General features: G+C 40.8%; 1 protein-coding gene across 1 annotated transcript in view; it reads left to right on the forward strand.

Annotated features, from left to right (window-relative positions):
• clpb (ClpB family mitochondrial disaggregase) overlaps positions 1–14,685 on the forward strand; it is a 36,388-nt gene that overhangs the window by 2,002 nt on the left and 19,701 nt on the right. Inside the window, exons 2-5 of the mRNA XM_062419274.1 lie at positions 270–321; positions 2,726–2,812; positions 10,755–10,858; positions 12,320–12,448. Of these exons, the coding sequence (XP_062275258.1) occupies positions 270–321; positions 2,726–2,812; positions 10,755–10,858; positions 12,320–12,448 (372 nt within the window). The remainder of the gene's footprint in view (positions 1–269; positions 322–2,725; positions 2,813–10,754; positions 10,859–12,319; positions 12,449–14,685) is intronic.

The raw sequence follows: 14,685 nt of genomic DNA on the forward strand, positions 1-14,685 counted from the left end.
GGTAGGGAGGGATGGGGGGTGGACGCGGGACATTATGAACATACAACCATCTGTATTTTGGTACTTCATATTGACTGTATTACAAAGCTGTTATGTTTACTTTTGACTCTGGGGAGAGGTCTGGATTGTTTAAAATGTAGCAGCGGATCAGAAATTTAGTCTGACCCTGAACCACTCAGTGCTTTATATATAAATATAACTTCCTGTACTCTATTTTTCTTATTTGTAATGTTTTCTGTATTTCCTTGTTCTGTTTTTACAATAACAAGGTGATGCTCTGTTGGAGGCAGCAAGGACCAATAACCCTCAAGATGTGGCCAGGTACTACATATACACACATTGTTTTTATACTTACTCACACATTGTAAGTTTTCATTTAGCTACATATTTCACATACCTGTATATTCTCTTTCACACATTATCTTGAACATGCACACTATAGGACCATAGTGGAGCAAGCATCCTTTCTCCCTTCTTTAATAAACAATATGATTCTAGTAGGCTACTATGAAACTGCCTGTAAGTGTTCTCTAGTAGTGAGTAAATAAACTATATAACATGATCATTCTTACATTATAAATGTTTGTAGCTTATTTATTGCACTGAATCACAACAAATACCAATGTTATGGATCTGTAAATTGTGATGCCGCTGAAAAAACTGGATTTTTGAGCAACTAACTGAAATATCTAGTTTGAATGCTATGGAGGAGTTTCAAGGCTGGCAGTATTCACACTGTTCCTGCATAAAAGAGAAAGGCAAACTAAACTGTAGTTTACCTGTAACATTTTATCCACATTACCAGTTATTTAATTTGACAGAAATTACATCCCTGCCAGTCTATTTTTAATATTGTTTATTATATTTATCATATTATTATACAGATCTCCTGCAGAGAGCAAGTGCCAGTAAAGTAGTTTCGGCACATGTAGTTGTAGTCCCAACGTTAACCACCAGATGGAGTAACAGGACTACATGTGCTTCAGTGTGTGCCTGATGACAACTGAAAGGTTATATAGGATGTAGCTGATATCTGAACAGTGTGACATTTTTTTTAGGTGTAATTTTTCCTTTTCCAAAAATCACCTGTTTTTCTCTTCTCTCTCCTAATTCACAAATTAAATTACACACATCCTCTGCAGCCGATCTTAAACGCCAACATACTGTCTCCCTGCACAGTCAGAGCCAGTCAACCTAAATGAGTGTGCTAGCAGGATGGGTGTGTGTGTTTTACCAGACTTATACTACTTCTCAGTCCCATCTGTCTTGCTGATTATATTACATTACAAATCTTGAGTGACTGTGAGAACCAAAATATGGAGTCTGACACACTGTGCAGTCAGACATGCACGCACAGAGTCCTGAACTGTGCTTTGGAAATTTCGTTGTGACAGCAAAATACCAGAGAGCTGAGTATGTATTCAAGTGCCAATAGAAACGTACAGTACACACACATAATGCTCTACTAGTTGTGATTGCAATCATTTAACATATTAATGTGAAATGTAATGCATGTGTGAGCGATGTGTATTTGTATCCATGTACATAAGTGTACTGTTCATGTGTGTGTCCATGTGTGTCTCCCATTCGTAGGCTCGGGTTACCTGTGCACATGTGGCAGATGGTGTAGGTGAGAGTGCAGTAAGACCGCCAGTCAGCGGGTCACAGATGTGTTAAGTGCTTTGGTTGAGTTTTACATAAGTGGTAGAGTGTCAGGGTGTGTCTGCTGAGAGGCAGTTGAGAGGACAGACGTCTCATTTTCACACCAGCTTTATAAAAGCAAATGAACTACAACTGTGGTGAAACACTTTATAGTTGCAATGCAGCATTTTAACACTAGAAGATGCATGTGAAACTGATGTTCTCTCCTCTAGCTTGTATCACTGATGCCGTCTTGAAGTAATGGTGATATAATAGAAGATAATGCATGCTTAGTGTTTATATTTCATACTTTTTCTACTGCCACGACAAAGAAAGTATGCTCTCCATTAAAAATGTTGCTAATTAAATTATTTTTACATGGGTTAACCCCGTCCTACGGCCTCATTAATCAACAGTACTTTTCCACTTATCCATTTAAAAAAAAAATCTAACTTCCTGGTGAATTTTCAGTAGTAAGAGCTGAAGGCGTTTCAGGTCGACTTCACTGAATCGCTCAGACATAGCCCGAGTGGTGAGCTGATCTCTTCTGCTCCCGAACGCTGATATAACACGCAGTGAAAACAGAACCAGCGAGCAGCAGAGCAGAGTGCAGACCTGACAGAGGCCACTGTGTTGACTGTAAACACACACAATGTCTGCCTGCTCAGCACCAGAGACGACAGACGGATCGCTCACACACACACACTTCACAGTAGTACCTGATGTCGTACCCTGAGGCACAGAACTTAACACACACCTGGCTTACACACGGTGATGGTCGAGTGGCCGGTGTGTGGCTGCAGATAGAGACAAAGATATGATGGGCTGGTTTTTATGCTGGTGGTCTCATGGCAAGACGATCCTTGATACAATCACTTTAACAGCTGGTCAGCCATATCTCTCGTCTTTGCATTTAAGTATGAATCTAAACTATCCACCATCATATGTCAGCTACTGTTACAATATTAACAAAATGCTGCCACTGATGTTGGGGCTTGTTTAAGATCATTTCTACATTACGTCAATGTTAAATTTGATGCCTAAGTGTAACTTTCACCTCTTTCTGTTTCTCTTTTTCCACCAGGCTGTTAAAAGAGGGCGTGGACCCAAATTATCGCCACCGTCTGGGTTGGACCGCTCTCATGGTGGCTTCCATGAACCGACAGCACAGGTATGTGTGTCTATGTAGGAATGCTAGTGATTATTTGCAAACCGATCAATTCATTAGTTGTATTAAAATGTCACAAAAATGGGAAAAATTATCACTGTTTCTTAGAGCCCAAGATGCCACTGAAATATCTTGTTTTGTCCCAGCCAGCAGACCGCAACCCAAAGACATTCAGTTTACGATCATAGAGGACTGAAGACATCGTAATGGGCTTTTTCAAAAATAAAATGACTCAATAAATAGATTATACAATAGTTGGCCATTATTTTTCTTTCGATGAATTATTTTATTAATCAACTAATCTTTGCAGCTGTATTTGTGTGTATGTTTCTGCTTACTCTGTAAAATTTTGCATCTTCAGTGCTGAAGCGTCCTTCCCCGATGATCCTTACATGGATACTCATGTAGTATTTTGCTATTATCGCAGCTGTCTGCATAAGTTATTGTGCATCGTCCATGTCCATGCTCTGTTGTTACAGTAGGTCTTCTGAAGTGCAACTTTCAGAGTGACAGACGGTCTTTTCCCCTCCCCCTCCCCTCCACCCCCAATCTCTCTGTCCAACAAATTAAATTAGCCTCCTGGCCCCCAGAACACACACAACACAGAGAGGGGCCGAGGTTAAGGCCGGGCCAAATCCAATTTAAACAGATTTCCCCCCCCCCTCCATTGAGACTCTCTGGTCACTTTTTGTTTTGTTTGAGGACCTCATGTGCCCGTGAGAAACGTTATGTGAAATTTAAACATGAACATAACATAAAATGAGCTTATACTGACTCTCAGGGTTACATATGCTCCTTTAAGGAAGGTAGTCTGAATTTATGACACCAAAATGAAAACATATGAACCATTTATGTTAATTACCGTGAGCTGATTGTGACGGATGAATCAAAGCCGACTTGTTTTTCTTTTGTTTTCAGGTTTTTGAGAATATACTTTGAGCATCAATTTAGATTTTCTGTCATTTCTGTGAATGTGTGTGTATATTTATCTGAAGCTTTACATGCATACACAAGTTTTTGAAACAGTTTGGTCTGTGATTCACCCCTCAGAGACAAATACGATCTGATGCTTGGATCATTTGACTTTGCGTTGATGTTAAAGCTACAGTATGTAGCAGCGTGTGTGCTGTGTTATCGTTGCTGTGTGACATGTATGTGATGTCATGTTTAATGATGTGACGGGGCTCTCTGTGAGTCTAGTATTTTTGCTCACAGTTTTGGTGTTGGTGTTGGTGTCTACGCACTATGCTTGTATGTACGTCGCTGCACTGTCCTGTGTGTGTGTGTGTGTGTGTGTGTGTGTGTGTGTGTGTGTGTGTGTGTGTGTGTGTGTGTGTGTGTGTGTGTTATGAGTGCTATAACTCAGCAAGGCAGTGACACTCCTCTGTGTTTAATCCCGTCCTCCAACCCCCCAGTGAGCCGTCACTGCTGCAGGGAAGACAAAACATCGGTTCACACACATCACTCACACATCTCTCACATAGGCTCATATCTGCTCACAAAACATTTGCGCGCGCACACACACACACACACACACAGGATACATATGTGAATGCAAGCATAAACAGGCACACACAGACAAGCAGAGTTTAAATATCTTGCAGGCCAAGTGCCTATTACTCAGCCACACACAACTTTATTTGCAGCCGTTAAGTGAAAACGCAGAGAACGTCACTCATGAACAAGATCTAGCCTGTAGCCAGAATGTCAACATGGATCTCGTTGTTGAATTATTGCACCCCGCCCTCAAAGCGTATTTATATTTTCCTGGAGCAGAAGTGATAACTGTGTTTCCGGGGGCAGAACATTTTTCTACAGTGCCATGTCTAGGGAAAAAGGAGAGCTGTCCTCTGACCATTTTCTAGGTGTTTGGCTCAGCCAGTCAGCTTTGCTACTGTTCAGGGGTCAAGGTGCGGCTGTGTGTAAGAGAATCAGGGGTGGAGTAGAGGGGTGTGTGTAAGAATTAAGGCTGAGACATTGTGGGGGCGTGTGTTTGCTTAGCTTTGATGTGGGGCTAAATCGGGGAGGCGCAGGGCCGGGCCCACTGTTTGCACTCTTTAACACACAATACCCATCTCCATCTCTCTTTCTCTCCCTCCATCCCTCCCTCGATGTATTCACGTGCACAATGACTGCTCGGCCGAGTGAAACGCCTGTTGACCGTTCCGACCTGTCGGCCTGAGCGACTCAGTGAGACAGAGGGGGGGAAAGAGACGAGGGAAAGCAGAGAGATGATGGAACGAGAGGATGAGTGGATTGTTGGGAAAGAGAGAGGGAGAGAATAGTTTAGCAGTGGGTAGAGTGATGTGGAGTGGGATTATGGGTTTGGGACTGGGATTAGCTGGGATATGGGTGAAAATCACCAAGGAGATCCCAGTGAAATGACGAGGGGGGTATGATGATATATATTATGATGGTAAATAGTCTGATTTAGTGACAGAGTAAAGCATTTATGTGTCTCTCTTTACAAAATGACATATTAACTACATTTTTTGCTACATGTTTGTACATATCAAAGCGGAAGCATGTAACTTTAAGTCCCCTTATTTAGCATTTATAAGCAGTAGCAGTGTAGATATATGTTTTTGTTGATAATTATAACTTATCTTGTGAGCATCCAGAAGTGGAAGCTGGTGTATAAACAGATAATGAATGACAATATATAGTAAAACAGTTGTAATAGTATAAAATGTCTTAATGAAAGATATAGCCCAATTGTTGCCAAATACAATATATACATGTGCTTAAACACTTAAAATGTCTTTATATCTGCTTATAACTACATTATTGAGTGTTATAAAACATTTATAAGCAGTTCAAATTCAGTAAAGTGTTACAGAAGAAATAAATATATAAGACATGGTATGAAAAACTCTTTTAAACATGCAGTTATGTTGTAGCAGATGGTCACAGACAATGTGCTTGTTTTACAGGTTCATGTCAGAAACAGTGATAACAAAGCGATTGATGGACAGATTTTTCATGGCGAATAAAGCTCAAAGAAATGCTGATACATCACAGACCTCAAGACTAAATGCGTGCTGCCCAAAAGCAAATCAGACTGTACAGTGAAAGTTTGATTTATGGTTTTATAGACAGGTTCTGGCTGCTTGTAGGACATGGATGTTTATTGTCTGATTGCACAATGAGTTAGTTTTTTTGTTTTGCCATTATGTCGTTATATCTGGTGAGTTAGGGTTATTAGGGAAGCTATAAAGGACATTTCTATGATTGGTGCCATGCTTTGAAAAGTTTCAGAGTCACTGTTTCACCCTGTGTTACTTTACAGCCGACTTAGGAATTTTCATATGTTTATTACCACATGGACAGTTTCTTTTCAAAGAAGTGTATCCTTGTTAGGATCAAATACAGCAAATAGTGAAAGAATAACTCTATCTACGTAGAAACCACTGCATCATATCAAGACTGCTATCAATGGACTTGGACGTGACCTTCACCCCTGTGCACGGCTAATTTAGCAAAGCAGAAAAGTGACTGAGTGTATAAATGGCCTTAAAATGCTTTAAAGAAGCCTTTGACAAATTCTAGTAATATTTTAAAGGCTGTGATTGTTCTTAAGTGATAATCAATGTTAGCCACATTTCACACTTTAATCCAAGGACAACAGAGTATAGCAGCTAAAGAGCTAAACAGGATCAAATCAAGCTAAATAAATTACATTTTTAGCTTGGATTGGTGTAAAGCAAATAAGAAAGTAAGTAAATGCAGTGAGCCCTTCGTCCTGGCTTCTAGCTGACCCCAGGTGTGCACCAGGTGAGGTGGGGTCAAGTGAGGTCCAGGGTCTTGGCCAGGTGGTCAGAGACATGGATGGTCAGTTCAGCTCGGGTGTCCATTATAGCGCAGGAGAGACGGAAGCGTCTGCTTCCTGTCTTCGCTCCAGGGCAGGATGGGAAACAAACACCAGTCACCTGTTGGCAAACCTGGAGCCTGAGCTGGAAGGTTAAATCTACCAACGTCAGCACCGACTTGTTAAGTGATCGGTGGTCATTATTTCATCACTTTGATACAAGCATGCAACGGTAGTGAAGCAGGGAGACGATCATTTCACTGGAGGTCTGGTTTCGAGCATCCGTTGTGTTGAAGTGTTCTTGAGCAAGATGCTAAATTAGTCTTATCTCCAGAGGTGTTAACATTGTTTTAATGCCAAGTGTAACTGATGCACTAACATTGGACCAAATACAGGCAAAGAAGTTAGTCAGCAGCCGGATAACTCCCCTCTTACATTTGTCACATTCTGTCTCTAATGTAGCTACGAAAGTAAAATTATGTTGTAATTTACAGACGATAATGTTCGAGTATTCATATGATTCTATTAGGAAGTCTATAATTTCTACTTTTGTCCCAGTTCTTTTAAAATGGGGGTTTAACCTAATTAACCTCTGCATGCCTTTAGTTTGGCCTCAAATTAGTGCTGCAACTCTCCGCCTAAATGTCCCAAATAAAGTTAGCCACTTGATCATCAGTTGATTAGTAAAACTATAAACTGTTTTCAAAAGCTCATTAGTTTTAGCACCATCCCTTATAATTAAATCTCTTTCTCTTTCATCTTTGTGGCCGTACTTCCCTCCTTTCATCCACTCCTCCTCCCTCTCCTCCTCCTCCTCCTCTGCAGTTTTCCTCTCTTTATCCCTTTCGTGTTTACCTTTCCAATGCCATTAACCCCTCTCACACCGTCTCATTTCTTCACACAGTCCTGCCCAGCCTCGTGTGACCGGCCGTAGTTAGTGTTTGCCCGTATGTGTCTCAGAGGATGCATCGATGTGTTTGTAGAAGTGCTTGCAAGGGTGAGAGGAGAGCCCTCTGTGGGTCACACACACACACACACACCCCCCCCCCCCCCCCCCCCCCCCAAAGCCACAGTGATACAGTTACAAAAGAGGACCCCCCGATAGTTCTTTATACCCCCTCAGCAAGGTCAGACACAAAGACCTGGCCAGGCCGTTCTCAGCCTTGTTCTCCCACAGGAACACACATGTTCTGTGGAGTCGACCAGAGAAATGGTCTGTTCACATTTTAGTCATATTAATGGAAATGAAGGGAAACTTAGCTTTTCTTTAGTTTGACTGATATATACTGAAATGTGTTGGGATGGTGTTAACATACTGTACTGTGTTCATTTATTGAGCCTCTACTGGTCTCCCAAACAGACACAGGAATCAGATTCATTCATTAAGAGCTACAACAGTTCAGTCAGATCATCAATCGATTGACAATTTATCTATTTTGATAATCCAGTAAGCTTATTGTTATATTTCAAGCAAAACTGCCAAATATTCACCAGTTTCACCTTCTCACATGTGGGAATTTGATGGTTTTCATTATCATATATAATAGATGTGAATATTTGGTTAAAGTCTTTAGACATTTATAGAAAATAATCAGCAGATTAGTTAAGAATTAAAATAGGGCTGTTACCAACATTATTGGATTAATCAGCAGATTATATTCAAAATTAATTGATTAATTATTTTGTCCATGAAATGTCAGAAAATGGTGAAAAGAACAATGCCTGCTCCCAGAGTCAAAACTTAGTCTTTAAATATATTAATATGTCCAACCAACAGTTGAAAATCTCATTGTATAACAAAAGAAAAGCATTAAATCATCACATATGAGAAGCTGAAACCTGGAAAGATAAAAAAAGAAGACAAAAACAATTATTCAGTTATAAATAGTTGTAGATGATTATCAGTTGACTAATCTAACTAATTTACTGTTGTTTTATTGTATTTTTTTGTGCCTTGTATGAAAGGTGCTCTATAAATAAAGTTTATTTTTATTATTATCATTATTATTAATCTATTGATCAGCTAATTGCTGCAGCTCTAAATTAACTATTAGTTGCAGCCTTCCTTCTATTCTTTGACTCTATAATTTAGATATATTCCAGCTACAATCTGTTGTCCATGTCTTGTGTTTTAAATACATTTTTGTCCTGTTTTAATATCATTTGACTTTAATTTAAAAAACATTATTTGTTTTCTATTTCTGTTTCTGTTTCTGTAACAGGTGAACAGGTTGTTGAACTTCACAGCTTCACCTTTAAATTAGCTCTGTGGTTTAATATCAGAGTTGACGTACGTACTTTCTCGATCATATGATGAGCTCATTTATGCTTCAGCAGCATGAACGCCAGCGTGTTACGTGGTCGAGTGTAGTTGCTCTAAAAATGGAGTCCACCTCATCCTCGCTGTGTGTAATCATTTCGCTCCATTTAAACCATTTTAGGCCTTTTGGTCCCGCTGTAATAACCATTTAGCTGAAAATGATTCATCACTACCTCCCAGTCTGCATTACATAGTCACAGGTTTAATGACAGCCAGCAGCGTACTGGCAGGGTTCAAATTTCGGCCATCGCCCCCGTTCCTCTCTCCCAGTCGGCGCAGCCCGGGCTGACGATCTTTTGTGTGTTTGCGTGTATACATATGCATGTCTGTGTCTCGATGTCAAAGCCATTGCTCACGTTCACGGTGGTAAATGTAAAGTATGTCAGTGTGTGTGTGTGTGTGTGTGTGTGTGTGTGTGTGTGTGTGTGTGTGTGTGTCAGTCAGTGTGTTCTGTAGACGGAGAGACGGTACCTGGAATGTCCGTCGAGTCACAGTGAGTGGTGTTGCCGAGGTAGTCTGTGTTTGTTCTATAAGGCTGTACGCTCCAATGAAGGACTACACACAAACACCCACTACAGACCCCCCAACGGTGCCGGAAACAGGCCCGACCCCCGTCAATGTACACATATGTACATGTTACGAGGCAAGACGAGTGCGTAGTGAAGGGAGGGGAAGTGGTCATTAGAGCGTATCCACTATAACGGGACGGAGTAGAAATGGGAGTGAATCAGGTGAAGAGTCGTGGTCAGTTGAGGAATTAGATATTCACAGGATGGGAGAAGGATGGGAGAAATATCGTTAAAGGCTCAGGAAAAAAAAAAGCTTCTTATTATCAGTTTTATTTTCTGCCATAGTTACAGCAGTTTTGGTTATTTATAGGATTGATTCCCGTATTTCTGTTTTTATCACTGCTCTTTCTATTGGTTTGAAATGGGCTGGACTAAGTTGGAAAAGGGTGATGTCACTTACTTGGATGCACCAATCAGAGCAGCATCAAATGAATCCACATCTGATGACAGTCGGTGGGTTGTTTCATCAGCGTCAATAATAATCTGATCACATCACACCCACATAGTCCTGATGAAGCACAGTAACAGTTTTATTTTTTTAAGTGTTAAATGCTTCATAAATCACGTCTAAAGATTACTTTATTTAACTTTGATTGTCCTGAATATTTAATGATATTACGATAGATTTAATATTTGAATCCAACTTTTTCAAGGACTTTAAAGGGTCAAGATTATGTTTGGTTACATGAAGGATCCCAGTTTCATAAACAGACCTGCTGATGACCTGATTTGTGAATTTACCCAACAGTAATGTTTAGAGAGAGAGAGAGAGAGAGAGATATTTATACATAGAGAGGAATAGGATTTCTTCTCCTTATTGATGAATATGAACAGGCAACAAAATCATCACAACTCATCTTAAAAATATTGCTAGTTTTTACTAATTCAGAGCAAATCCTCATTTAGAGGAAGGTTTTGGGTGATGTCTCTAATCCACAGCTATTGTAAAAATACACCACGTTATCAGACGTAAGAATCGGCTGAAATTCAAGTACTGGAACAATAAACACTATTATTATTATTATTGGCCAGTAACATATCAACCCCCGATATATCGTGCATCTTTTAGTTTTTATTATTTGCTAATAGAAAAAAAGGATAATTCTTTTTTTAGCATCAGTGGCTGCAAATGCTGAATTATTACAGTTGAAATGCTTGTCTGTGTGAATGTGTAAAGCTGCATTAGCACATGTATATAAATGTGTGTGTGTGTGTGTGTGTCTCTCACTCTCTTTGGATGTTTTCCAGTGTGGTGAAGGTTCTGATGGAAGCTGGTGCCGATCCAAACGCCGGAGATGACTTCAATAACGTTTACGACACATCACGGGAGAAAGGCATCCACTCACTGGAAGGTAAAAAAACAAAAGGAACTGTGTGTGTGTGTGTGTTCGCTATATTACACATATGAATCCTAAGTGTAGAGAGGGACATTATGAGACATTATAATTTGCATAAAGATTTGCATACACGTTTCATTTTGCGTGTATTGTTTATTTTTCATGTTTTGTGACAAGTAGTGCATGTTTTATTTGTTTTTCTCCCCAGCTGCACACACACACAGTCACACACGAACACACAGGCAGGCTGGTGAAGATGCACACACACACACTTTACCCCCTCCAGTCTGTGTTGGGTTTCTGTAGACATATTTATATGGGATATGTATATTGCAGACATTTATATGGCTGTCAGGTTTGGGTCCACGTGGGGCTGGCGTAGCGTGGGGAAGCGTTTCCCAGACGCACACTGATGGATGGGCTAGGGGGGCCTGTGCGACGCTTTATTGGGTTAGCTATGATTATCCCACCCTGTCTCTCTCTCTCTCTCTCTTACACACACACACACACACACACAGACACTGAAGAGAGAAACTGTCGTTGAGATAGAGAAGAAAAAGAGTGGGATGGATAGAGGAAGGGAAAGACTGATGAAGGATGGAAGCAGGAAAGGAGGGGGGCAGTGAAAGAAAAGTGAAGGGAAGGGAGAGAAGGAAGGGATGCAGAGTGAGGTTAAAGATGGAGGAGAAGGAAGAAGATGTGGATGTTTGTGGGCTTGATGGAGGGAGGGAGGGATTGAAGGAAATGGGTGGGATGATGAGGGAGGGAGAGGAGAGGAAGTCAGGAAATGGATGAGACAAAGTTATTGGGATAAAAGGAAGGAGGAGGGGAGGGAGGAAAGAGGGTGCGAGTGATGAAAGGAATTGATGGATACCGAGGAGGAGAGGAAGGAGGCGGAAAAAATACAAACAGATGATGGAGGAGTGGCACGAGATGAGTGCTCTTATGAAAAAGAGAAGTAAGGAGAGAATGATAGACTATCTCTGTTATTAGTACGGAGCGCAGCAAAGGAGACTCTAAAACACAACGCACATTATTCCTATCATGTTGGACAGTTGAGCTTAAATCTGTGAAAATGAACAAGTATTCCAAAGTTGGAAACAGGAAAGACAATTTTGTAGTCTGCAGTCTTGTCATCATCATACTGACTGGAAACTTATCACTGACTGTGAATTGGTTAGTGTTCAATCCAAAAAAGAGGAGAGGTTTTATAGGTTTAAAAGACTTGAACAATCCCAGTCTAATTTGGTCATTCATCATTCATCATCATTCTTCAGCTGCAGGAAATGTACTGATCGCATCTAGATCGGAGGTGCTTATCCTGTTTCCATCTTTGAGGAATTTTGAGTCTAAACAGATCCAAAAAAAAGATGCTCATTTAAAGGAAATTATTGTCTTTTTTTTAAAAAAGTAATTATTCATGTTTATAACCATGTTTCCGGTAAAGTTTTGTGTCATCTCTGTCCCTTCCTGCAGTCCTGGTGTCCAGAGAGGATGAATTCAGCAGCAGGCTCAGCAGTAGGGCTGGTTTCCGCGGTTGCACAGCGCTTCACTATGCCACACTGGCTGATGACACACGCACCGTCAGCATGCTGCTGGATGCTGGTATGTTACACCCACCTCCCTTAAACCCATCACAGCTAACCCTAAAGAGTCCATGAAGGAATCGTTTGAGGGGTCTAAATAAACTCTAAGAAGTCGAAGATCATGGGAACATTTCGCATAGCAACACTGCAGTTGTCACTCTAACGTAAGCCCCCTTGTTTCTCAACCAAACCAGTGACAAGGTTCCACTCACGCTCCAACATTTCATCTGGCTTTATCCAATTGAGGGGCTCCATCCTGACCACCTATAACACACAGAAAGGGAGAACAAGGATGAGCGATTGTGCCTCCTGCTTAGATGAAAAATCAAGTCTGTCCCTCATGACATTAAACTGCAAAATACAGCTGTCACCTGAACTCATTTCAGTCACAACTGAACCAATTTTTATTGTCCACCAAAAAGGAAAAGTCCCAGTGGTTTAACAGATTATCTTTATCTGTCGTGTTGCTGGCTAAAGCTCAAGCTACATGTGATTGATTGTTTGCTCATCACCTCCCTGCAAGAATCTTACATTGTCAGTCCTGCATGTTTATTAGTTTGTTATTTTAAAGATTTAAATAATGTCAATAATCAATAAGAACTAATGCTACAAGGTGCCATAGTAGAGAGAGCGCTATGAGGTGTAAATGATCAGATTTTTGGCATTTATATTCTCTATCTTTCACCTCTCCCTTTACAAATTGTGTGTTGTCTTCTGAATCTTAACACAACTTGGGTTTATTTAGATTTTTCACTGATAGGTACATCATTGTTCTTTTTACAGGCAAAGATTAATTCTGCTAATTAATGCACAAAAAATATTCCTTTTACATTTGTTCCCCATTGCCACATGCCAGGCCATGTATCTCACTCTTTGCTATCCAAACTCGGTGCTTCTCATATCGCCATCAGACCTGAAGGCGGTATTATCTCCATCAGCCTTAAAAAGCTTTCCATGTATCACCACCTTAATGCTTCCACCCCCGAGTAATATAAACAGTATTACAAAGCTCATTTGAAATTGATCACTTGTTCATACACCACCCTGCTCCCACCATCACCCATTCACCCCCACAACGCTCGCACCTGTCGTTGACTCAGCTCCAGACACACACACACACACACACACACACACACACACACACACACACACTCACAGACCTTAGGGGGCTGAATCTCCCCCTCAGTTTCCAGGCGAGTTGCTCTTAAACAAGCGAGGCCTAGTTGAACTGTGACCCTCCATACAGAACATGCCCTTGGGGTAACTCCACAGTCACAGGAAGTGTGTGTCTTTGTGCGATTGTGTGCGAGAGAGAGAGAGAGAGAGAGAGAGAGAGAGAGAGAGAGAGAGTGTACATGTGCACTCAAGCTTTCATTTCAATAGTTAAAATATTCATGTATTCACGTACATTTTTATCCTTTTGACGTGAATCAGTTTATACATGCCTTTTTTGAATCTTAAATTGGGGAACATTTTTGTATTTTTTCTTTTTTTCAATCTAAAATATTGCACTTTTTTTTTTTTAAATGATACACCATCACTACACACACACACACACACACACACACACACTAGTATTAATGTCTTGTTTATGTTTATGATGGATGGTGCATCCAAAGCTCTGTCTGCCCATCTCTCCCATCTCACCCCTTCGCCTCTGTAAGCACTCTGTACGCTTAAACAAATCACCTCGTCTAACTCAATCAAATGTTCTGCAGACGCATTTTTGAATTAAAAAGGTAAGAAATTTCACAAAGCAGAGACATTTGTTTTAAAGGCAATCTGATTAAAGACGGGGCTTGGTTGTTGCTGGCCCGACTGGGGCCGTTGCGTGGTTGGCGCCGCCATCACGGCCAATAACAATCATGACATCACACTTTCGCAGTCACAAACACAACGCCGGCCACATGCGTAAAAGGACGCACAATTAAAGATGTTTTTAATGTGCGTTTCACTATTTTTGGCAAAGCTTGTGTGTGCTGTTGTTTTCCTTTTTATTCAATCTGTCATTTGTTTACATCATCTAAAAAAAAATCTCATAAACTGCCGCAGCTTCAGGACGTCAGTGTGGATAATTTGGGGTGTTCATGTATGTGCTCATTGTGTGTGTGTGTGTGTGAATGGAGTTGTGTGCATCCCATACCTTGTTATTTCCCCTGTGTTTGTGTCCGTCTATGTTATCCTAGTAGCCGTGGGTTTGCTCTTTTGGCCTTAGCCGGCCCTCGACTCGCATCTTCATCCATCACAGTCTCCAGG

Source organism: Scomber scombrus, chromosome 5 (genome assembly GCF_963691925.1).
Source record: "Scomber scombrus chromosome 5, fScoSco1.1, whole genome shotgun sequence".
Classification (NCBI taxonomy): domain Eukaryota; kingdom Metazoa; phylum Chordata; class Actinopteri; order Scombriformes; family Scombridae; genus Scomber; species Scomber scombrus.